Below are 24,318 nucleotides of genomic sequence, written 5' to 3'. Positions count from 1 at the left end.
TTTCAAAGCGAAAGACTTCTCAATTTCAAGGGATGATGGAAAGCTGGAGTCATCGTCAACTAGAATAGTCAAAAAAAAAAAAAAAAAAGAAAAGAAAAATATACGAGAATCAGAAAACAATGCATAATTAAAAAGGAATGAAACAAGTAGCTTTTTATAATTAAATAAATTATAAAAGGTTGATAAAGCGAATGAGTACCTGTTAAATCAAAATTAGCAATGTTAACTTCTGAAGTGCTTTGACGTCTATCAACATTCTCAACCACAACCTACAGAATAAATAAAAAGAAAGAAAATTTGTGATTCCGTTTAAAGCACGCAAATAATTGTTATTAAACAAAAATTAATAAATAATCCTACAGGTTCTATTATTACTCCAAATTCTTTCTTCCATCTAGTTAAAAATTTAATCTGAGGACCTGTCTTTTTAATTAGTTTTTGAATTATTTCTTCATTGAGATTTTTAAATGCAATTTCATCCACTTCTTCATCTACAATAGAAAAGAATTATCCTTCATTTTTCACCTAAATATCAATATTTATAAATTTTTTATCAACCGCCTAATTTCATACAGAATTATATAATATTATTAAAAATGAAAAAAGAGGTTAAACGATACACAATAAGTTAGAAAAATAATAAATTTAATATTTATAATTATGATAATTATAAATAAACTCATGGATTTGATACTGTAAAACAATTAAATAATTATTATAATCATACAATAAATAATTAATTGAATGAATAATAATTAAACAATATAAAGAAAATAATTACCTTCAAAGATTTGTTGGAGAGATGATAAATTCCACTCTGACAATTTTTCTTGTACCCAAGAATCCATATAAGTAAAGGGGTAAATGCCAATAATAATAATAATTAATTCGTATAATTATAAATTATTTAATTAAAATAAACAAATACTTGGTAAGTAAACTCAAACACGAGGTAAACAACAAAATACGCGTTCACTGTAAATTGGAGGGAAATGAGAAAAATAGTGGCGCCACCGTCACGGTTGCCATGGTAACATAGAATTTTGTTTTAGCCCTGGTAAAAAACTTGGTATTCTCAGATTTAAAATACCAGTTTTCTTGAATCTAAAATATTTAACTGGACTTTTACTGCATACAAGTAAACTCGACTAAAAAATATTTTGTATTCTCGGTATAAAAAAACTTTTTTTTCAGTGTAACAATGTACGAAATCATATATTATATAATTAGAGCTGATAAGATATAATATATATATATATATATATATATATATATATATATATATATATATATATATATATATATATATATATATATATACAATTATACATATTTACATTACATAAATTCAAGCGAAATCGTTTTTTTTCGGGTTGAAATTCGTCCGAAAAAATTTGGGGTACTCAATGACGCGCGCTAAGTACGATAAAAATTTTTTTCTTAATTTTTAAATTTTCAACAAATTTTTTTAATTTTTTCAACATTATGACGGTTTCTTGGTATTTTTGTATTTAACTTTTTTTGTATAGAATGAAAATTATTGTAACGAGTCTTATTTTTTTTTTTGCAAAGTGCAGATGTTATTGAGATGAGTTTTATGAACGTGGACTTGGCGCAATTTTTAACAGTGAAACTGTTTTTGTTCGGATTTCATATCTTTTTGTTAAGTGTAATTTTTGCTTGCCTCTTAATACATTCTTAATTTTAAAATTGAACTTTTCCCGCGCAAAATTCGAAATATGTAAATAAATTAATTAATGCAGGTAAAGCTATTATCATATGAAAGGTTATTTGTTCGTTAATTTTGAAAATCAAATCCTAACAAAAAAATTAAAATTCTGTTTCTCTCATAGTAGCTAGTAGCATTAAAAAACTTAACGTGACTGACCCGTGTAAACTCTTTGGTTTCAATCAATTAACTAGCTTATCAATGGGGATTTTAAATTTTTTATGTATATATAGTTAAAGTTTAACATTTTTTTGAATTAAAAAAGTTGTTAATCTAGATTTAATGCTCTACTACACATTAATTTAACAATAACAATAATTATTTTGGTAATGATAAACAATGATAATGATACTTCTAACATCAATTTATCATTACAGATATAATAAATTTCATTTTTATAATGATTATTATTGTTATTGTTACAATGACATTATTGTTAATAAAAGGGACAATGCATCATACGCATAATTGTAATACATATGGCCTAAAAATTACAATTATTCGAAATCCGCTCGATTGAATAACAATGCCACCTACAGGCAACGACTAAAAAGTCGTAGAATGTGTACACTATCCAATGAGAATTGCCTAAATCTTGAACTGCTGGCCTGAAGGAAGAAAGTACAACTCAAACAATCTTTAGCCTGTTGTATATTTAGTCTAGTTAATAAATGAAATTCAATAGAAAGAATAGGTTTGAAAACCATCCACATATGAAGTTGTTTGATAGTTTGTTCTAGAAATTTTGTATTTATAAAGTATTTTAACATTCTTAATTTCAAAATTAAATTTTTCTCGCGCAAAATTGAAAATTCATAAATGAATAAATTAATGCAGGCATAGTTATTCTAATATGATAGGTTTTTTATTCGTTAATTTTGATAATCAAATCCTAATAAAAATATTGAAATTCTGTTTCTCTCATAGTAGCTAGTAGCATTAAAAAACTTAACGTGACTGATCCGCGTAAACTTCGCGGTAAAAAGCGATTAACTATCTTATTAATAGGGATTTTACATTTTTATTTATATACAGTAAAAATTTTAACATTTTTTTGAATTAAAAAAGTTGTTGATTTGGATTTAATACTCTAATACACATTAATTTAATAATAACAATAATTCATTCAGTAATAATAATGATAATGATATTTTTAACCTCAATTTGGTATTACCGATATAATTAATTTCAGTCTCATAATTTTTATTATTAGTGTTATTGTTATTATGACATTGTTGTAAGTAAATGACAGAATACACCATGCGCATAATTGTAAGATTACAATTTCACCTAAAGATTACAATTATTTGAAATCCACTTGATTGGATAACAATGCAACCTATCGGCAACGACCACAAAATCATAGAATGGTACACTATCCAATGGGAATAACCTCTGATTAAGATTGTTCATGTACAAAAAACCTTTGTTCCAACTTCAAATTGTTTATTTCTTGTTTAATTAACATTTTTAATAAGCTGAATATTTGTATTCTAAATATTTGCACTGCGCATGCGTCAACTTTACGTTTAGACTTTCAGCGCGGACTTTTGAAAATTATATTGACCAGCACAGTGATTAGAGTAAGTGTATTTTTCTTGTAATTTCAATTATAGAGGTCACAGGACAAAAGGGCAACGTGTAGTTTTTAATAACTTTATAATAAGTTTTATTTCAATAAAGTATTGAAATTTTTGTTAATTGTTATGGATTTTTTTTTTTTTTTTTTTTTTTAATAGTTCGTAGTATTCATGAAAATAGAATTGATGAAAATAAAAAAAAATGTACATGCATTGATTAACAATTCTCTCGATATTTTTAAAAAATTTAGAATGAAATGAATATTTATTAGTTATTTATTTATTTACTTAATGACATTGATATTGGCTGACGTCTAACAATTTTTATTTAATTATTTGAATTAATTAAATAGTAATTCTCAAAAAATTACACTCGTAAATTTTTTAATTTTTTACACATGAGATGTGCTTGTCACTATAATTTTCAAAAGACCGCGCTAAAAGTCTATATACGTAAAGTTGACGCATGCGCAGTGCAAATATTTAGAATGCATACATACAGCCAATTAAAAATGTTAATTAAACAACAAATAAAAAATGTGAAGTAGGAACAAATGTTAAATATACATGAACAATCAAAAATAGAGGCTTGATGACCCAAATTGTTACCAAAATATTAAAAAATGCGACAGGGGGGCTAACTTAAAGGTACATAATTAATAAATTCTTTTTAAAATAAATAAATGGAGAACGATCAAATGTTGAGAATGAATAATAAAGAACAAACGAAAAGCTGAAAACGTGATAGAAAAAAAAAATCAAAAATTAAAAGAAAAAAATTTGGGGTTCTAACTTCAGTGAGCTATCCCGTTGAATCTACAGTTTATGTAGAAATAATTCCAGTGCACTCTGGTGGTTATAGATGCAAGCTGTGAATTAACTTTTTTCAGTGTAGTTGCGTATCTATAGTAAGGTTACTACACATTTTTATTTTATCTAGTCTGTGGCGGTGACTTTTCTCCATGAAAAAAAAGTCAGGATCGAAATTTCTGGGCTTACTATAGTTTGTGCTGATAAAATTTAATAATTTTAAGTGAATTAAATGTTATAATTGATTATAATTAATTAATATCAGTAAAATAGAGTATGACTTACTTTTATGATATATCATTTTGGAAAAAGGAGTACCATATAATTAAATAAAATTTTGCAACCTCGAAATACCATCTACAGATTCGGTAGAATCTGGTGCCAAGTTCCGTTCATTTCGTTGTAAACGGAGCGCCAGACTACCGAATGTGTTTACCGTAAGCAGAACGATATTTTTAGGTTGTAAAATTTTATTAATTCTACATAACTTTTTTTTCTCCAATATTACTCTATAATTATACATTATATGTTATATTATCAATATTAATTGATAATGGTCATTGAAAATAATAAATTCTATTTAAAATTAATTAAATTCTCTAGCATAAACTATAGCGACCCAGATTTTTAGATTTTGAACTTTTTTCTTATGGAGAAAGTGACATGCCACAGACTAAATAATTCGAGAATGTATGGTAACTTTCCACTAGATGGGAGACTACAGTTAAAAAAAGAAGTTATGAGCTTGCGTCGATGCTCACTAGGGCTCGTCAATGTTACTCTAACACAAACTGTAGTTAGAAAGTTTACGATTTTATAAAATATAAATATTATGATTGATAATTTGTCTATCAATCTAAACCAAAGGATATACTTGATGGAATTTTATTAATGCTTATTAGTTACTCTACGAGAAATAAAAGTTTAACGTGATTTTATTGTCACAATGGTATGAGCGGCACATTAATAAGTCTACCAGTTACTTCTCTACCCCTTTAACACGTCTACCATAACTAACTATACCACTAGACAGCTCTACCAATTGCAAGTATACCAGTTACTTCTCTACCAACATTTAAGTCAACCAATCAGAAAATCTACCCGTTAAAAACCTTACCGCAAAACAACTCTACCAGTTTGAAACTCTACCACGTGTCAAACTATACCACAACAATCTCTACCGTTAATATCTCTACCAAAATCAATATCAACCATATAAAAGCCTACCATTTTACATCTCTACCAGTTTAATATCTACCAGAAATAACTCAACCACATAACAACAATACCAAAATTAATTTATACCAAAAAATAACTCTACCGTAATACAGCTCTAACATTTTTTAAGTCTATTAAATTAAAACTCTACCATTTCAAACACTATCAATTTTTTGTAGTAAACGCGTGAAGAAAATATTGCTTAACGTTCGTTGGTACAGTAATGAATTACCAATCTTTAAAAATTATCTAGATATAATTTGAATTATGGCGGCAACTGATAAATATAATACAATTGAAATTTTCAATATTAATAAAAATCGGCTTGTTTACTTAAATAATAACAATGAACAGCTTGCAGTCACTATGCGATTTTATTTGCACATATGTTAAATATTTTTTTTTTTTAAACAGGTAGACGGCTGTATAGATACTCACTATTGTTTTTCATTTCTTAGAATAGAAAACAGCAACTTGTTTTAATTTAAAAATTTTTAACAATTAACATTTCAACAGAAAAATTATTATAGAACATGGACAAATCCATAATCTGATTTATCTTTCTGACTCTATAAAAATCCTATATGTATTTTTGACCATATGTTCTTTAAGGAATTTTCTACAGGATTGGATATTTCTATCACTTAAAAATGTTCTGAAAAATTTAGAGGACGCGTTTTCGCATTTCTAAATAATTTATTTCAACAGAGCTAAAATGCTAAAATACTCTTTTTTTTTTTTTTTAAAGAAATATTTTAAATTACAAATTTTTAAACTAAATATTTTGTTTGAAAAGTTCAAAATTTATTTATTATTTTATTTAAAAAAACAATTCTTCTGCAAATAATTATGGCTTTGTATTATATATTTTAATCAATGACAAATAAGAAATTAACAATTTCATTGTAATTAAATAGAATCACGTTATTTTTAAGTTTTTAAATTTAAAAAAGTTGATTAGTAATAATGAATAATAACAGGGAAAAAATATAAAAAGAAATAATATACTTAATGAAGTACTATTAATCTAATTTTTTATCATTATGTCAATAAACTATATATATTCTTATAAATAAAAAAATGATGTCAGTAAAAAATATTATACATTTTTATTTTCTAAATATTTTCTAAATACAGATTATGATGGTTGTAGTATTTGACAATCCAAAAATGTTTTATACGTTAACAATACTTGTTATAAAATAAAGATTAATCAGAATAGCATTATTACGCCTATTATTTTTCGTTATAGTGTACTTTAGAGTTTAAAAATTGATCCATACAAAATATAATATATTAGTAGTAATGATAATTTTGTGGTCATCACCACGTAAAATAATTTCTATACAAGTTGAACGTAATATCAGAGTATGTTCAAACTGAGCAGTGTAGCAGCCTTTTATATCAACCAACGGAGCAAAGATCTTTCAATGTTGTTTAATATTTAACATTAGTACTTCCAACACGATCTAGCCAACGTTTACAAAATGCTAAAGTATCTATAACAATAACAAATATCAATATTAAAAATGTTTTTAACGAAAAAGAGTAATGATTTTTTTTTCTTTTGAATACTTACTGAAATTTTTGTTAATAGTATTTGACAATGATTTACTACTCTGTAATCTTAATATGGTACAAAACCAACTTCAAAGCTCTTCATGTATTGAGAACAATCATCATCATCATCATCATCATGTACATTATGTTTCAATAGCATAAAATTCATTTTTTCCATACGTGTAGCTTCTCCACCACGTACAATAGGAACAATTTTACCATCATGAATACGATAAAGCGCAATAGAATGACCATTTAAATTTTTTATTAATTGAACTTGATAAATTTTACCATCAATTTCAACCTGATATGAAGCCATAACTTCTTGAATTGCAGCATCTACTTCACACAACTGTACATCAATGCTATCAGCTTTTATTCTAGTATTAGTTGCATCACGTACTGCTTCAATAAGTTTATCATATTTTAGATTTAGATTTAGATTTTGTTTATTTAATGCCAAGGCACAGGCCAAATGGCAATTTCAATTACATAGTAAATACAGTTTTTACAAGAAGCAATTTCTGTGAGTACATAAAATAATATAATATAGTAAATATTGCACTATAATTAATTCAATTTATTTATATATAAACAAAGTAAAAAGGAAAATCATAATAAACTTGAAACTTAATGTATAAAAACAATAATTTTTAAATATAGAATTTTAATGTTATCAAATCAGATGAAAATTCCGCACAATAATTTGCGAATGGCAATTTCTTTATCCTTACTTTAATCCTTAATTTGCAATGAATTTATTTAAGTTTGTTATTTATTAGAATTTGTTTTAATTGTCAAGATTTAATAAATAATTAAATACTTCTTTTTTGAAGACTTGTAAGCTACTCGAATTTACAATTTCGCGTGGCAGTTCTTCCCAAAGCTTTATTACAGTAACCAAAAAAGATTTCTCCAAGTAGCTTGTAGTAAAAAGAGGTAGTTTGAAGGAGGTGTGCTTTTTTGCAGCCAATCGATTTGAACGTCGAACATCAGCTTCCTCAACGAATAAATTACGCAAGTACTCCGGTTTTCCATTCTCGAGCAATTTTATTTTAGATTAATTGATGAAGTAAAATCACATTCATTTACTCTACTATTAATGTAGGTACCAAAATCAATTTTAAATCCATCATATTCAAAAACGGTTTCATCACCAGCATATGGACTATTAATAGGGGTGCGACATACAGTACAGCCTTCATTATCAGCACCATTACCAACAGCTTCTTCTGGCCACGCAGCATTCTGATGCCAATTTTCTAAAATTTTAATTGACAAGTCAATGTTGTCAATTATAAGATCTGCAAAATATGCATAAGAATTTTATTAAATTCTCTCATTTTATACTAATATAATTTATAATTAAAATTATACTCTACCATTTTTAATTTTTTCATTTGATATAAAGTCCGTTACTTCGCTATTCAGCGTCGCTTTTAAAAATCTTTAACTGTAAAGCTATAAAAAAAAAAAAAAAAAAAAAAAAAGCAGAGAGAGAGAAAAGTAAATAATTTGATAATGACTGGAATAAAAAGAGACAGGTATATTAAATTTTAAATCATTATAAACTAACGCTTCTTCAAACAGGTGTTATCTAAGACGCCATAGTTGTAAAATTGCTGTTTTGGCTTCACAAAGTTACTAGCTCTGGTGATCCATTCCTCTTCCTGTGTTTTAATTCTTTCAACTACATTTCCTAAAATGAAATGAATTATTATTATTATTTTTATTTTTATCGTTATTATAGCTGTTTACAATTTGTGATAAACAAATATGTACTTGTGAATTATACTTACTCAATTTTATGTAAATTTTTGATTTTTATGTATTACTCAAAAAAATAAACTTTTTCAAGATAAAAATCATAAGCCATGCTAGTAAACAATTAATTCTACTTTTACCTTATAATGAGCCCACTAAATTTTTGAAAAGTTTCAGAGCCATTAAAAAATATTAAGCTTTTAAAATTAATTTTGCTAAACATTGACTTTTATGAGAAATGTCATTTTTATTCTATTGTACAAAAAGTGAAATTCAGTTTTCAATAAAAATAAAAATAATTTGAGTAAATAACATCTAATATTTTACGTGTAAAAAAGTCAAAGGGACATAAGAGAAAGGGAGCATAGGAGAAAATCTAACTTTTTAGAAAAAATGTTGACAAATAGATTCTACACACAAGTTTGATCTAAAAATTACCAGTCAAGCATGCAACTCAGAAATATTAAATAATATATATATATATATATATATATATATATATATATATATATATATATATATATATATATATATATATATATATATATATATATATATATATATATATATACACATACACACACAGACATAGTGACAACCTCGCGGGGATAGTCAGGGAAGCTTCCTATGACCTTCAAACGTCGAGATCTGATGAAAACTCGATTCTTGCAAAACGGGGTAAAACCAATAACTTCCCGATTTTTGAAAATCTTCGATTTTCTTAGCGGGAAGTTAAAAATATTTAGTTATTTTGATTTACTTATCTAACTAAAGAAAATGAAAAAGATTGAATATTTTATTAAATCATATATCTACACTACCCAAATTTTTTATTCTTACCCGCATGTATAATACAACGGAATATTTGATTTCCACTGTGGGGAGGTTTGAAATAATTCCCGCCGCTAGTGATGAAGAAATTTCACCGGATACTGTTTTCAGATATCTAGTTAACTCGGGCTGGAATTCTAATAATCGCTCCCAAACAGCATGGTATACATTAAAATCTCCTCTTATACTCAATAACACATATATTGCTGGACATAAAGTGTTATCATGTACGATTGATATTATAATCAACTCCTTGGCACGTGGTTGATCAGGAAGGTGCTTTATTTTAATATTAAAATTAATAAATTTATTAATATACGTTTCAATTAAGAACTTTTAAAAATTAATTTGAAAAAAATCTTAGTTAGGTGGGAGCCCTAATTATTGATAGGGACCCACCTCGGATGCCATAAGGGCGTATAAAAAAATTTTTTTTTCCGGAACTGACGCACTTTTGTATGAAACGTGAAAAAATGCAAAAAAACAAATTTTTTCAAACTAAAAATTTTTTTGGACTTAGAAAAAATAATAAAATTTTTATTATACGCCCTTATGGCATCCGAGGTGGGTCCCGGGAGCCATAAGGGCGTATCAAAAAAATTTTTTTTTTGGGAATCGACGTACTTTTGTATGAAACGTCGAGAAATACAAAAAAAATTTTTTCTTCCAACTAAAAATTTTTTTTGGAATTAGAAAAAATAATTGAATTTTTATTATACGCCCTTATGGTTCCCGGGTGCCATAAGGGCGTATAATTTTTATACGCCCTTATGGCATCTGTAACGCGATATGTAAAGCAATGAAATTATTGAGAAATCCTAATATTGTCATTTAAATAAATAAATTATCTCATGTCACCAATTGACAAATAAATTAATTACTTGATTCAAGATATAATAATTTTTAAATCTGTACATTTTACTTAAGAATTTTAATATATATACATACCAACTAATCATTTCATCCTTTAAAAGTTTCAATGAATTAAACATGTTTCTCATGCTTTTTCTTTTAACTCTGCCACTAAAGCATCAACACGATATTGAAAGTGCGTAAACAAAGGCTCATGATCGTGTTGGCCATATACTAGAATTAATCCACTGGCAGTAATTGAAGCCGTAACTTGACAAATACGATCCATTACCGCATATGCACAATAAAATTTATTTTCTTCGCCTAAACGATAAATGTGCCCTTTATCAATAAATTCATTAAAATTATTGGCCATGGTCTTCGTGAAATCTGTAAAATAATTATTGTTATTAGAATTAACTATTTTAATCCATCAGTATATTTAACATAGTCAAATTGATTAAAATTTCAATTATAGTTTGACTAATAACTAAAGTTAAAACGATTAGCAATTCGCGTCCATGTAAAACTCTTGGTTATTCCTAGCAAAATTATTAATATATCACATAAATTTTTTTCATAATTAATTGAATTCAAATATTTTTAATTTAAATTCCCGGGAATAAGACTCACCAAATTTAATTTGATTAAAAAAATTTTTTTTTTTTTTACTAAAAATTCGCTCAGTATTTCTACGTTAAAAATTATTAACCTTTCACATCGAGTGTAAGACTCTAACAGTTAGAGTCTAACTGCTGCTGCTACCGGTTGTACACCAAGGAGGAACAACAAGTTTTCGTTCTTAAACTTGAGCATGCGCAGTAACTAATATATATGAAATTAAACAAGTATTTCTTTTATATTTCTTGCAAAGACAAACAAATGAATTCCACATGAACTAGAAATTTGATACATTTGAAATTTTTGTAATTTCTCGAACAAATTAAGTATAGTACTAAAATTATTTAAAAAAATTCACGCTTTTATTTTTCTTCAATTTCTTCCTGTAAAATTTTTGGTTTAATATTTAATTTGCTATATAATTTATAAACTATCTGATAGTCTTTGAGTCTATCACCATTAAAAAAATTTTAACTACAAAAAAACTGCGTCGAACGCTGCCGATTGAATAGCTCGAAATATATACCACAGGTGATTTAGAGCTTGAATAACTCAAAACTTTGAAGTAGATCATTTTTCGTACGTTTTGAGCTCGTACACAGCGGGAAGTTTTGGGGATGGTTAGTGGGGTTAAATTTTCCAGATTATTTTTTCATCTCGTATTTTAGTGTCGTTTCTCTTTTGAAGATTACGGTAATAACTCTAAACTAATGCTCGCCATTGGTTCGGACTTCCCAAGTCCAAGGCAGTGGTACCAGATCGCGTGAAAAAATTTCCCCTTCCAAGACCTCTAGTCAGCCACACAACGTAAGCGATGTGTGTCGGTGAGCCAGAAAGGAGTGTGAATATTCGTCCGATAGCACGGGGCACGGGTCTGTGTTCTTACTAATATTCACGCACGGGTACTGGCACGGGTACAGATATAGATATAGTATTTACATTGGCCCGTGCCTCGTGCCATCGGGCGAATATTCACATACGCCAGAAAGACACCGATCGCTACTGGCGGAAAGAAGAGAAAAATACCACTGTCATGTGGTGTAAAGGAAAAACACACACAACGATTACTCGCTGTCCGTGTGAAGCCCGAGAATCCGAGCGTACCCAAGATAGAAATTAATTACGCGGAAAAAAATTTAGCATCCTGGAAACAGATTTTATGAATTTTTTTTTTTCGGCTGACAAATTTATAATATACCTACAACCGGTTATAATTCACAATAATTGCTAATGATAATTGTTACCCGATATGTCAAGCACAGTTTATATATAATTTGTAGCACATTTCTAATAAGAGTTCTTATGGGTGTGCGGTAATATTTTCGACTCCATTACGCGCTTTAAGTCGCGGGTTTAAATCCGCGGCCGGGTCTTCTTTTTTTTATTATCTATTGTGTTTCTGTAATTTTTCTTGTCTTTTCTTGTCTTTCCGTCTGCCGCGATCGTCTTCTCGCGGCTCCTGTCGGGTTTTTGAGTCACCGACACACATCGCTTACGTTGTGTGGTAAACTCGAGGTCTTGGAAGGGGAAAGTTTTTCACGCCATCTGATATAGTATTGCTGAGTGGCTGACCAGTAGTTGCAGTGCGTCGCTCGACTGAAATGGTTGAGAACTTTCGTGTCTTTATTTCCAGTGATAGTCTATTAAAAATTAATCAACCTTAATATTATTATAATTCAGTGTTGATCTGGACAATTAAGCGTACGAATTACGTATTAAGATAATTATTGTTTTAATAATTTGCGATGATAGGTCTTAGAGGTCAGCGGCTTAGAACATTGCGGTTTCTTCATGATGGTCATATGTACCATCATGATGCGCGATACAACAATGGGGATGAGGATTACGTGTGTTCCTTGAGAACATCAAGAATATCAAGATGCCCGGTTATAGCTTCTGTACACGACGATGGTGAAGTCGAAGTTGTAGGGATTCATACTCATGGTCAACGTTTCTCGGCAGAAGAGTTGAGGAAGCAGGAAATGGTGACAGAGTTGAAACGACGAGCTGTAGCTAGTAATGAACCACCGAATGAAATACTGAATGCGGTTTCTCGCGAGTAAGTATAAAGAAAAATATACATATACTGAATTTTCTATTTTTTTAAATTTTATCTGTGAAATTTTTTTATAATTTATTTGTTTTTATTAATTTTTTGACAATACTTGAAACATTTAGAAATGTTGCTTAATTTTATTTAATCATGTCTTTTTCTCATTTTTGGTGTGTATTATTACTTGCAAATTTTACAAAGAAGTTATTTTTTTACTAGTAAATTATTTATAGGAGTTTGTCGCATAAAAAGATATGCGAGTGTAGCTTAATATCTATGAGGTCATATATTAAGCTCTGTTCAAATTGTATTATTTAGTTGCTAAATAATAATGGTTTTCGTAGCAAGGGCATATATGCTTATTAAATGAGTGAAGTTGAATTTGTTTTATCAAAATTTTGATATTTTGTCAACACTAAAACTAATTTTGATTGCAATCAAAATACGTATTTTTTTTTTATCAGAATAACTCCTCGGTTAGAATACCACTTTTTTTTTCTTCACTGCACATACAGACATGTACGCTTCCTTTTTTACATCAGTTATTAAAAATCATCATATTTTTTCTTTACTTGATTTTATTTGTAGTCAGCATAATGCGATTCATATTTTTTTTTTTAATTGAATGAACGTTAGGAGACATAAACGTTTTTAGAACTTTAACTTGTATAATGAATGTACTAATAAATATATTTATTAAGGTTTATAGACATTGCTGACATTATTAATCCAGTCTCTGCTCGAGCAATAATTAATCGGGAACGAATCCAACTCCGTCCTCCAATGCCTCAAACCGTGCATCATGTGGGTCCTATGTTAGATCGTTATTTACAAGCTGCAGAAATTTATCGCGGAGAAATCCAGGCGAGTGATGGAAGTATTGCAATAGTATTTGGAAGCCAACGGATGCTAGAACGCTTAAACGAAACTGTTGAGTTGTTTGTCGACGGACCATTTCAGGTAAAAAGTTATTTCTACGATATACTAAAAATATTTATAATAACTATGAATTGATTTTTAGGCTATCCCAGATCAACCTCGCTTTATGCAGCTCCTAATAATTCATTGCCGTAAATTAGATATGGTGATTATAAACAATTAAATATACTAAAAAAATCCCGAGTAAAAAAGATTTTATAAAATTAGATACAATTATGTATAATTATATATAATTATATAAAAAAATGGTCCGATAAAATTGGATAGAAATGATATATAATTGTATAGAATTTTATAAAGTTGTAAAGGCGAATCACATAAAATTTTATATAATTTTATGCAATTGTGTCTCATTAAATATAATTCTATACAATTGTATCTAATTATATATAATTTTATATAATTCTCCTTCATGATTTTGAATAATTTTATATAATTGGATATAATTATATAGAATTATATAAAAATTATATCCAATTGTATATAGACGATATACAATTATACATATAATCGTATCTAGTTATATAAAATCTTTTTACTCGGGATAAGAAAAACTCGTAGATTGAAGATAGAAATTCTCTTTCAAATTTCTCTCTTGCTTTTGGAAATTTAGTTCAAAAAAAAATTAAAATAAATAACCGTACGAATAAGCCTTTTATGACATTATTCTGTAAAAAAAAAAAAAAAAAAAAAAATTAGTATTTGAAAATAACATTCACACATAGGTTAATTCCAGGTTTATTTTTCTGCACAAATTAAAAAAATCTTGATATTTTTCTGTAGGACCAAGTTTTTAGAACAATAAGGAAACTTTTTAAGAGATAATGAAAAAATTTTTCGTTATTGGAGAATCGGTTTAGAATAAAATATCATCAGATATACACCACATAAATTAATCTGTGAAACCTAAAGTTACGAGGTTAAAGATATAAAAAAATTTTGAAATTGACCGTAATACTTTCTTTTTCGAAACAATTTTTCTCGACTAAGAATATTTATATTCAAAAATTTTCTTATTAATACGATTATGAATGTAAAATAGTTTTATACATATAATACTTAATTATAACATATAATTGATATACTCAGGGGCTTCCTGCACTATTTATTTTATGCGAGAAAAGAACAACAGCAATATATGAAAAGATTTGGGAATATATATTGGATCGGTCACCTGAGATGGAAAATAATTTAAAGTATGTGTCTGGTGATTTTGAAAAAGCTGCAATTTCAGCTGTCAGGAATAAAATGCGATGGGTCATCTTTAGAGGATGTTGGTTTCATTTCACACGTGTAAGTTAAATTACAATTTTTCTATAAAATAACAAATTAGATTTTTCCACGTACATTCTAAGAGTTAATTAAATACATGTACTTAAGTATTTTAAAAAGTTTAAAAACGTCCTGCTGAAGTTAAAAAGTATTTGATTGTGACTGAAATTAATTTTGTGATGTGATTATTTATTTTTTTGTATATTTCAGGCTGTAACAAGAAGGTGGCGTAGATTACGCCTCATTAGAGCTCCAGAAGCTGTACTTCATCTAACTTGGGTTCTTCCATTGGTGCCAGCGTATCTTTTCCAAGAAGCATTTGAAATAATTAGAACAGAAGCTCGTGTAATCGAACGAGATCATCCTCGTATTATGTTTTTATCACATATATTGAGACATACTGGCTACCTCAAGCTGCTCGAGTATCAACTCGAAATTCACCAATTAGAACAAATAATGTTGCCGAGGCGTTTAATAGACAATTAGTAACCAGACTTGGAGGTGCTCACTTAAATTTATTTTTATTCATTGGTAATTGAAAACTCATTATGTCTATATTCTTAAGATATTTAACGTAAAAAAAAAAATTAACTGTCGAAATTTTTAATATCAATTCAGTTAAACGTCACAATTATTGTATGATTCTCTTTAAAAAGATATGTTCTCTTATTATTCGGCTATAATATATAGCAATTAAAATTTTTGAAGTTTTTATTGAATTGTATTATGTATTTTTCAAAATTTTCAGACTTCAAAGTGTTTCTTAAGAACGTAATAATTGCAACTTACTTAATATAAAAATTAAAAATTATTCAAAATAAAGGTCTTACAATATCAAAAAATAATATAATAAACTGAAAAAATTCATTTATTTCAGAAAGATTAAATTCAATAATTAGAGATGAAGAAATCAAATGGCGTAGGTTAGATCAAGGTCATGATTTAGCTGCTGAACGTCGTGCTTACCAAGCGTCAGTGGACAGTCGTATAAGGAATTATCAAATAGCCCTTGATAATGGGAGGTAATATAAAAACAAAAACAAATTTATATCCCAACTTACTTGACTATTTCAATTTCTAAATTTATAGATTCACGGTAGCAGAATTTCTTCGTACAGTCGGGTTACAACGAGTCCACGTGGCTGTTGCAGATGCCAACATACGACTACAAGGTAAAAACTAATGAATAATATGATTTTTAACTGCTACGTTGAATGATACAAAATTGACAAAAATAAATTTTTTATCAACTTCCACAAATTTAAATTAATAGACGAACAATTTGATTCTGACGACGAAATGCCGTTGTTAAGAGATTTGGCTGATCCCGTTGGTGCAAATGAAAATTTGCCTGTATTACCTGCATTACCGCCAATTCGAGAAGCGCGTCGTCACCGTCGTCGAGGCGCGAGGAGAGGTGGTGGAGTTGAGGTTGGCGGAGAAGCTGTTATTAACAATCAGCAAATCGGAGGTCGAGGTAGACCTCGTGGTAGACCTCGTGGAGCGCGAGGTGGCCGTCAAGTACATATCCCTCCAATTGCAGCCGGTATTGAACAAAACCAGCCTGTAATTATTGAAGGTAATAGTAGTTCCTTGAAATGACACTACAGCGTGTCATTTTTGTTTAATGTTTTTGCATACAGATGTTTTATGCATGCTTTCTTTGATGTGTATAAATTTTTGCATGTCTTCTACAAAATAGGAAACCGTTACGTACAATCAATTCTTTTTATTATATAATTATAGCTGAAATTGTAGCACCTGGCCCAGAAAATAATCTACCACGTGATGGCGGCAATAATAATAATAATGGTGAAATTTACGATAGAATTGAAGTAAACGAATTTGAAAATGATGAATTAGCGGATGGCAATGCAAGAACTTGTTCCATTTGTCTTATTAACATACCTAAAATGATAATTCTACCGTGTTTCCATTTATGTTTATGTTTCCGTTGCGATTTCGGTCGCCAATTAATCGACGCGGATCGACTTGAGGTTAACGCAGGATACCGACCGACGTGTCCTGTATGTCGAACCCCCATTGATAGTTCTCGTGAAGTATTCACAGCTTGATAAAATCAAAAATTCGGTTTTTATTGTATTTCGTTAAGATAATATATTTTTGTTTATTTTTAAAAATTTCTACAATGGCATGCTGGGAAATAAAATAAAAAATGTTAAAATTTTATTTGTTCGTTTGTAAAAGCATGCACTGTTAATTTCAAATACAATAATAAAATTCCAGTGTTTTTTTTTTTAAATTTAATTGCTTATAAAAATTATTATATATATACCCTATTTAACCCCCTAAGGTAAAAGCCCTAATTATTGACACGGGTGTAAATATTGACACCCTAAATTATTTTTAAATACATTCAATCATCTGTAATAAGAATGACTATCACATAAATTTTTATTAAATTCCGATTAATTAAAAAATTGAAAAAAATTACTGTCAGTTCGAAATATTAAATATTAATTATAAAAAAAAAAAAAAAAACAAAATTAGCACCAGTTCATCAAACCAGCTTACGAACGTTTATTTTCTTGACAACTTTGATCAAAAAAGCATTGAGAAAAAAAAGTTGCCGGTCAGTCCTCCATTTTTGACGAAGCTATCGGTTATTCAAAAAAATATCTAACAAATGTTATTTTAAATGAGCTGAAATAAATTTTTAAGAGTATACTTATTATTTTTTTTGTTTCTAATAAAACACAAAAAACTGTATCAATCTGTATGATTGATATCAATATCTGTATCAATCTGTATCAAAAAACTGTATCTTCTTCGTTTTTTTAAGTTATTTTTTCTAAAAATTTGAAATTTTTTTATAGTTACAACTTTTAATGTATGAAAAAGCTGCTTTTAGCGATTACTCAAGAAAAAAAAGTAATGCTAAAAGCAACAATTTTGAAAAAAATCAGAGGTTCAAACACTCATATTTTTAGAAAAAAATTATGACTAAGGAAAAAAATCAGAGTGAAATCAATAATTTCCAGATTTTTTTTAATTTCCAATTCTCTCCGTGAGAAATTGAAAATATTGTGATTTTTAAAAATTCGTCACTTTGGTTGGATAAAAAAATTTCCAAAAAGAAAATTATTTTTCAACTTCTAATCTCAAAATTTCTTTTCAAATAATTACGATGAAGTTAATTGAAGAGTCTCAACAATAATTTGAAAATTTCAGTAGAGAGTAGGGTGGGTCAAAAAAATCGAATAATTTATGTTTGACTTTATACTCTGAAAAATAGGTTCGTAGACACCTAAAAAGAATTCTCTCCAAGTATAAGCTCTTAATTATAACGGGAAGGTCCTCCGCTTTGCGGGTTTCTATTTTTTTCGAATAATCAGATAAAAAAATTTATATCTCGCTTCCAACTGCTTGGAAAATTATTCCGTGGCATAGATTTTGTGAGAAATTGAATGCTTTACAAAAAAGGTCTCTTATGACTTTTTCCAAAAACTCAACCGATTAAAAGATATTCATAGTTGAAGTTTGGCTATTTTAAGGAAAATATTCGTTTTTATTATGAATTTTATAAGTCGATGAAAAAAAATTATTTCGGATTGCGGAACTCATGATTTTGTAGGAAATTTACTGCTCTACAAAAATGGTCTCTTATGATTTTTGATTAAGTGAAGCCGTTACGAGATATTCATCGTCAAACATTAACGAATATCAATATTTCCAGTTTTTGATCAATAATTCGATAAATTTTAATTTAAACTATGAGTTTCAGGAAAATTTACATAAATTTGAGTTTCGATCGATAAAGAAATGTTATAAACAATTTTTTTAATATTGTTTTCAGTCTTGAGCTTGTTTGATTGCATTAAAACAAGAAATTAGAGCATTTTTTCGACATATAGCCAATGATTAGTTTAATTTGAAGTGAATGACATATTTCTTTGTCAAATTTAATATGAAAAGTATTGAATCAAGTGAGAAACAACCAGTATTTAACTTTTTTATAGATAAATTTTTTATTGAATTATCAATTGCAATATAATTGTCTATATTTTTAACATAACAGTACGCTATTACTATAAATAATTTCTTTTATTACAATTTGGGAATGTTTTTGATGTTCTTTGACAACTTGCAATAAGTACTGGAATTGTTCTTCATTTTTGTCAAGCATTGATTATATTCACTAACTAATGCAACAGCTCGCTCTGCTGAATCATTGACAACTTTTAGTTGTTGAAAGTATTCTTTATTTTCGAGATAACTCTCATTAGTAGGCCATAATTCAACATCGACATCAAGAAAGTCATACGGTAGATCGAAGATTTTGAAAAGATTTAATGACTTTTTAGACACAAAGTCACTCAGAGTTCTCTGCGCCAATGAATTCAAATCTTTTTAGCAATTACAAATCTTTTAGCTTTAGAATCTGTACCTTCACGAGTATTAACAGCTTCAACAATACTTTTTTACTTCTAATGGAACGCCATCGTCAAACAGTGATAAAATGGCAAGTTCATCGCTCAAATACCATAAGTGCGAAATCATTTTTTCACACGTAGCTGAAGAAATCAAAGGATTGATATGTTTGTACTCCAATAAATTTTTCATAAACTGCAAGTCATGATAAGCAGCAGTTGTTGCAGAAGTTGATGAAAACCAAGCTTTTAAATACAATGTGACTATAAAAATACAGAAATGACGAAGACCATGCAATTCTTTCTGAGAGAGTTTGAATTCATCTCTGAATAGATACATTTTCAAACTATAAATGGCCTTAGCCATCCATCTAGCATGATGAACAGCACCAGGACGTTTGAAAGAAATCTTTTCTTGAGGCATTTCTCCAAGGAAAATCAATGATAATTCCAATAATTCTTTATCTAACTTATTATAACATTTCTTTATCGATCGAAACTCAAATTTATGTAAATTTTCCTGAAACTCATAGTTTAAATTAAAATTTATCGAATTATTGATCAAAAACTGGAAATATTGATATTCGTTAATGTTTGACGATGAATATCTCGTAACGGCTTCACTTAATCAAAAAATCATAAGAGACCATTTTTGTAGAGCAGTAAATTTCCTACAAAATCATGAGTTCCGCAATCCGAAATAATTTTTTTCATCGACTTATAAAATTCATAATAAAAACGAATATTTTCCTTAAAATAGCCAAACTTCAACTATGAATATCTTTTAATCGGTTGAGTTTTTGAAAAAGTCATAAGAGACCTTTTTTGTAAAGCATTCAATTTCTCACAAAATCTATGCCACGGAATATTTTTCCAAGCAGTTGGAAGCGAGATATAAATTTTTTTATCTGATTATTCGAAAAAAATAGAAACCCGCAAAGCGGAGGACCTTCCCGTTATAATTAAGAGCTTATACTTGGAGAGAATTCTTTTTAGGTGTCTACGAACCTATTTTTCAGAGTATAAAATCAAAAATAAATTATTCGATTTTTTTGACCCACCCTAGTAGAGAGTTAAAAGTATTGAAGATAAAGAAAACACTTTTTCACTTGAAAGTATTTCAATATTATACAAAATAACATTTCAACTTATAAATATTACTGTACACCTTATCGTTAAGAAAATATTATAAAATGATTAACTTAATTAATATGAACATTGACTCAAACTCTAAATTTTTCTCACTAAAAATTTTCGTATCCGCGGAAAAAATTTCTGTTTATTTTTGCTCAGAAAATTGATCACATCGTATATCTAAATTATTTAGTTGAAGATATTTTCACTTAAGTATACATAATAAGCGAAATTGAAATAATTCTACCTTGCAAATTGACAGTAAAGACATAATTTAAAAAAATTCGAAATATTCGAACTATTCGATTCGAATTTCGAATCGAATATCACTATTCGATTCGATTCGATTCGAACACTATTCAGACACCCCTAATTAATAAGTAAATATCACTGATTGTCATTTTAAAAAATTGACTATAGTAAAAACATTACTAGAGACATTAACACAAACAAAATGTAACGATATTGATATTTGATTGCTTTAAAAAAATCAAATCATAACTTCGTCCCTAATAGTGTCAATAATAGGGGCTTTTACCTTATAAGAGGTAGAAGAACCGTTCTTAAATATCTTAGTTGTATTTTCGACTACTTAGAATAACAATGACTATGCAAAAATTGGAATATGAAAATTAAATTTTCATTGAATTTTTAAATTTTAACATCCACGTTGACGAAATTTTGGATATTATCATGTTTCTAATTTACTCATGTAATTGGTTTTGAACTATAAATGGCCTAAACAGACATTAAATTAATATTACAGCTTATAGTAACAAAATTAAACTAATATAATCCATTTTTTTTTAGTATGTGAATGAAAAAAAAAATTAATTAGTTACGTAAAAAAAATTAGTAGTATCAAAATTTCACTGTTGGAATAATATTTTTGTAATGTCATTAATATTATTAGTTATTACAAGTAAGTATAAAGTACTAAATTATTGAATATATTATCAGTAATTAATTATCTGTAGAAAATTTCTTAGAGAGCATGATCAAATATATGTACATAAAATCTTCATAGAGTAGGAATAAAATATCAGATTATGCACATATATGTATTGGGACAAGTCCCATAACAATTTTACTGTAAAATAGTTGATTGGTAAATTAATTAATTATCAAAAAAATAATAATCCAAGAAAATTTGCATTATGGCAGTATTTTTGGTTCAATTTTCATAATTCAATTTTTAATGAAATGACGAACAATATAAGATCCTCAACAGTTATATCTTATTTTTGGATGTCCATATACTTCTTTGACGTAAAAATTTTTTTCCTCGAAGATAGAAAGGTGTATTTCGAAAAAAATTCACCCTTTTGAAATGAAATTAAGAAATTTTCACATTCCCCAACTCGATATTGAAGAATTAAAAAAATTAAAAGCTTGAAATTTTTAAAATAGTTATAGTATTATAATTAATTTGTTAAAGAAATTAAAAAAAAGAAAGAAAATATATCAAGTTCTTTTGACATAATAAAAATAATAATAATATACCTAGCTGCTTAAAATTGTACTAATGATGTTTTTGAGCTCTCCGAGCTTAGAAAGATAGGTATTCTATGCTTTTGTGGATACCCATTTTCTGTTAATATTTTATTTATCGACGCTAAATTTTTTGAATTGTATTTTCGTTCCGCAAGATAGAAAGCCTTGTCTACCAAACTGTAAATTATGCCAATTTTTTGAGAGTACGGGTGTTCTGATAGATAGTTAATATTTCTTCCTGAGAAGGTTGGTTTCTTATATATATCGGTTTCTAAATGATTGTCAACTCTAATTATCGTAAGATCTAAATAATTAATTTCTCTGTTAATATTTTCTGTTTCAATCGTGAATTGTAGTCTTGGGTGGTAATTGTTGAAAGTATTGTGTATTTCAGTAATTTTGTCAGACGGTAAACATATTAAAAAATCATCTACATATTTTTTTATAAAATCTACTTCAAAATTAATATTGTTGTAACTAATTTCTATCAGTCTATCTAAAACTATTTCAGCTATTATAGGAGATTATAGGGTGAAACGTTGTGACAGTAGAGAAATAAAACAGTCTAAAAATGGATCGGGATACTCGGCTTATTATAACACATTCCTTCAACATCATCAAATTATAGCGACCGATCTTCACATCATCCTTTCAAAATAATAATAAGAATAATTTATTTCATTTTAGGAAATGTAGTTGAAAGAATTAAAACACAGGAAGAGGAATGGATCACTAGAGCTAGTAGCTTTGTGAAGCCAAAACGGCAATTCTTACAACTAACGCGCCTCAGACAATACCTGTTAGAAGAAGCGTAAGTTTATAATGCTTTAAAATTTAATATACCTATCTCTTTTTATTCCAGTCAATATGAAATAATTTACTTTTTTTTTTTTTTTTTATAGCTTTACAGTGAAAGATTTTTTAAAAGCGACGCTGAATAGGGAAGTAACGGACTTGATCTCAAATGAAATAATTAGAAATGGTAGAGTATAATTTTATTTATAAATTATATTTGTATAAAATGAGAAAAGTTAATGAAGTTTTTATGAATATTTTACAGATGTTATATTTGACAATATTGACTTGACAATTCCACATTTCGAGAATCGGCATCAAGATGTCGCGCGTCCAGAAGAAGATGATACTACTAATGGTGCTGATAATGACGATGGTGCTCGTGAAGCAGTGGTTGTAAATCGAGGAAATTGCTCAATTTGCCTCACAGCTTCGTCGACAATAGTAGTGCTGCCGTGCTTCCACTTATGCTTATACATGCCTTGTAATACAATGATGCAGCACCATTATAATCGTCAGTTAGCAGAAAATGAAGCCTTATATCCAACTTGCCCCGTTTGTCGTACACGTATTGACAGTACACGTGAAGTGTACACAACTTAATGAAGTTTGTAAGTAATCGTATGTACAATGGCTGGATCGTGTTAGATGTACTAAATATCAAATGGCATTAAAAGATCTTTGTGATAAAGCTGCTGGTGAAGCTTATCCCCCATTGGTTGATATAAAAGGCTGCTACACTGCTCAGTTTGAACATACTCTGATATTACGTTCAACTAGTATAGAAATTATTTCACGTGGTGATGACCACAAAATTATCATTACTAGTAATATATTATATTTTGTATGGATCTGAAAAGTATTTTTTTGTTTTGTTTATCTGGTAATTAATTAATTAATTATTAATTATCCGTTAAAATAATAATGAAATACATAAATTTAGAAAATAAAAATGTGTAATATTTTTAACCGACATTATTTTTTTATTTATAAAAATATTTATAGTTTATTGACATAACGATATATAATAATATAATTGGATTAATAGTACTTGATACAGTATATTATTACTTTTTATATTTTCTCTTTGTTATTCTTAATTACCACTAATTAACTTTTTAAATTTAATCTTAAAAATAACAAGTAAAATAACATAATTATATTTAACTACAATGAAATTATTAATTTCTTATTTGTCATTGATTAAAATATATAATACAAAGCCATAATTATTTGCAGAAGAATATTTTTTTTAATAAAATTATAAATCAATTT

The 24,318-nt window shown here is 27.8% G+C and overlaps 1 protein-coding gene and 1 pseudogene across 1 annotated transcript; one reads left to right on the top strand and one right to left on the bottom strand.

Moving 5' to 3' along the window:
• Positions 1-6,510: 6,510 nt before the first annotated feature.
• LOC141537016 (methionine aminopeptidase 2-like) lies at positions 6,511-8,773 on the bottom strand (annotated as a pseudogene).
• Positions 8,774-12,710: 3,937 nt separating this feature from the next.
• LOC141537015 (uncharacterized) lies at positions 12,711-23,887 on the top strand. Its single transcript, XM_074257854.1, has 11 exons — positions 12,711-13,024; positions 13,720-13,978; positions 14,040-14,102; positions 15,047-15,250; positions 15,440-15,596; positions 16,107-16,251; positions 16,319-16,401; positions 16,503-16,808; positions 22,936-23,059; positions 23,151-23,230; positions 23,309-23,887. The coding sequence occupies exons 1-11, from the start codon at positions 12,711-12,713 to the stop codon at positions 23,644-23,646; spliced, it is 2,073 nt and encodes a 690-aa protein (XP_074113955.1). The 3' UTR covers positions 23,647-23,887.
• Positions 23,888-24,318: the final 431 nt, after the last annotated feature.

The sequence above is a fragment of the Cotesia typhae genome, unplaced genomic scaffold (genome assembly GCF_013202065.1).
Source record: "Cotesia typhae breed Kobodo isofemale line unplaced genomic scaffold, CoteBio_Ctyphae scaffold_45, whole genome shotgun sequence".
Classification (NCBI taxonomy): Eukaryota; Metazoa; Arthropoda; class Insecta; order Hymenoptera; family Braconidae; genus Cotesia; species Cotesia typhae.
Note: the sequence above shows the minus strand (reverse complement) of the source record. Positions and strands in the feature narration are given on the sequence as shown.

Excerpts from the sequence above, each read along its gene's own strand:
- LOC141537015 (XM_074257854.1), top strand. The coding sequence starts at position 12,711 with ATGATAGGTCTTAGAGGTCAGCGGCTTAGAACATTGCGGTTTCTTCAT. Across the intron at positions 15,251-15,439 it reads GTTGGTTTCATTTCACACGT|GCTGTAACAAGAAGGTGGCG; the intron begins GTAAGTTAAATT and ends TGTATATTTCAG. Across the intron at positions 16,809-22,935 it reads CCAGCCTGTAATTATTGAAG|GAAATGTAGTTGAAAGAATT; the intron begins GTAATAGTAGTT and ends ATTTCATTTTAG.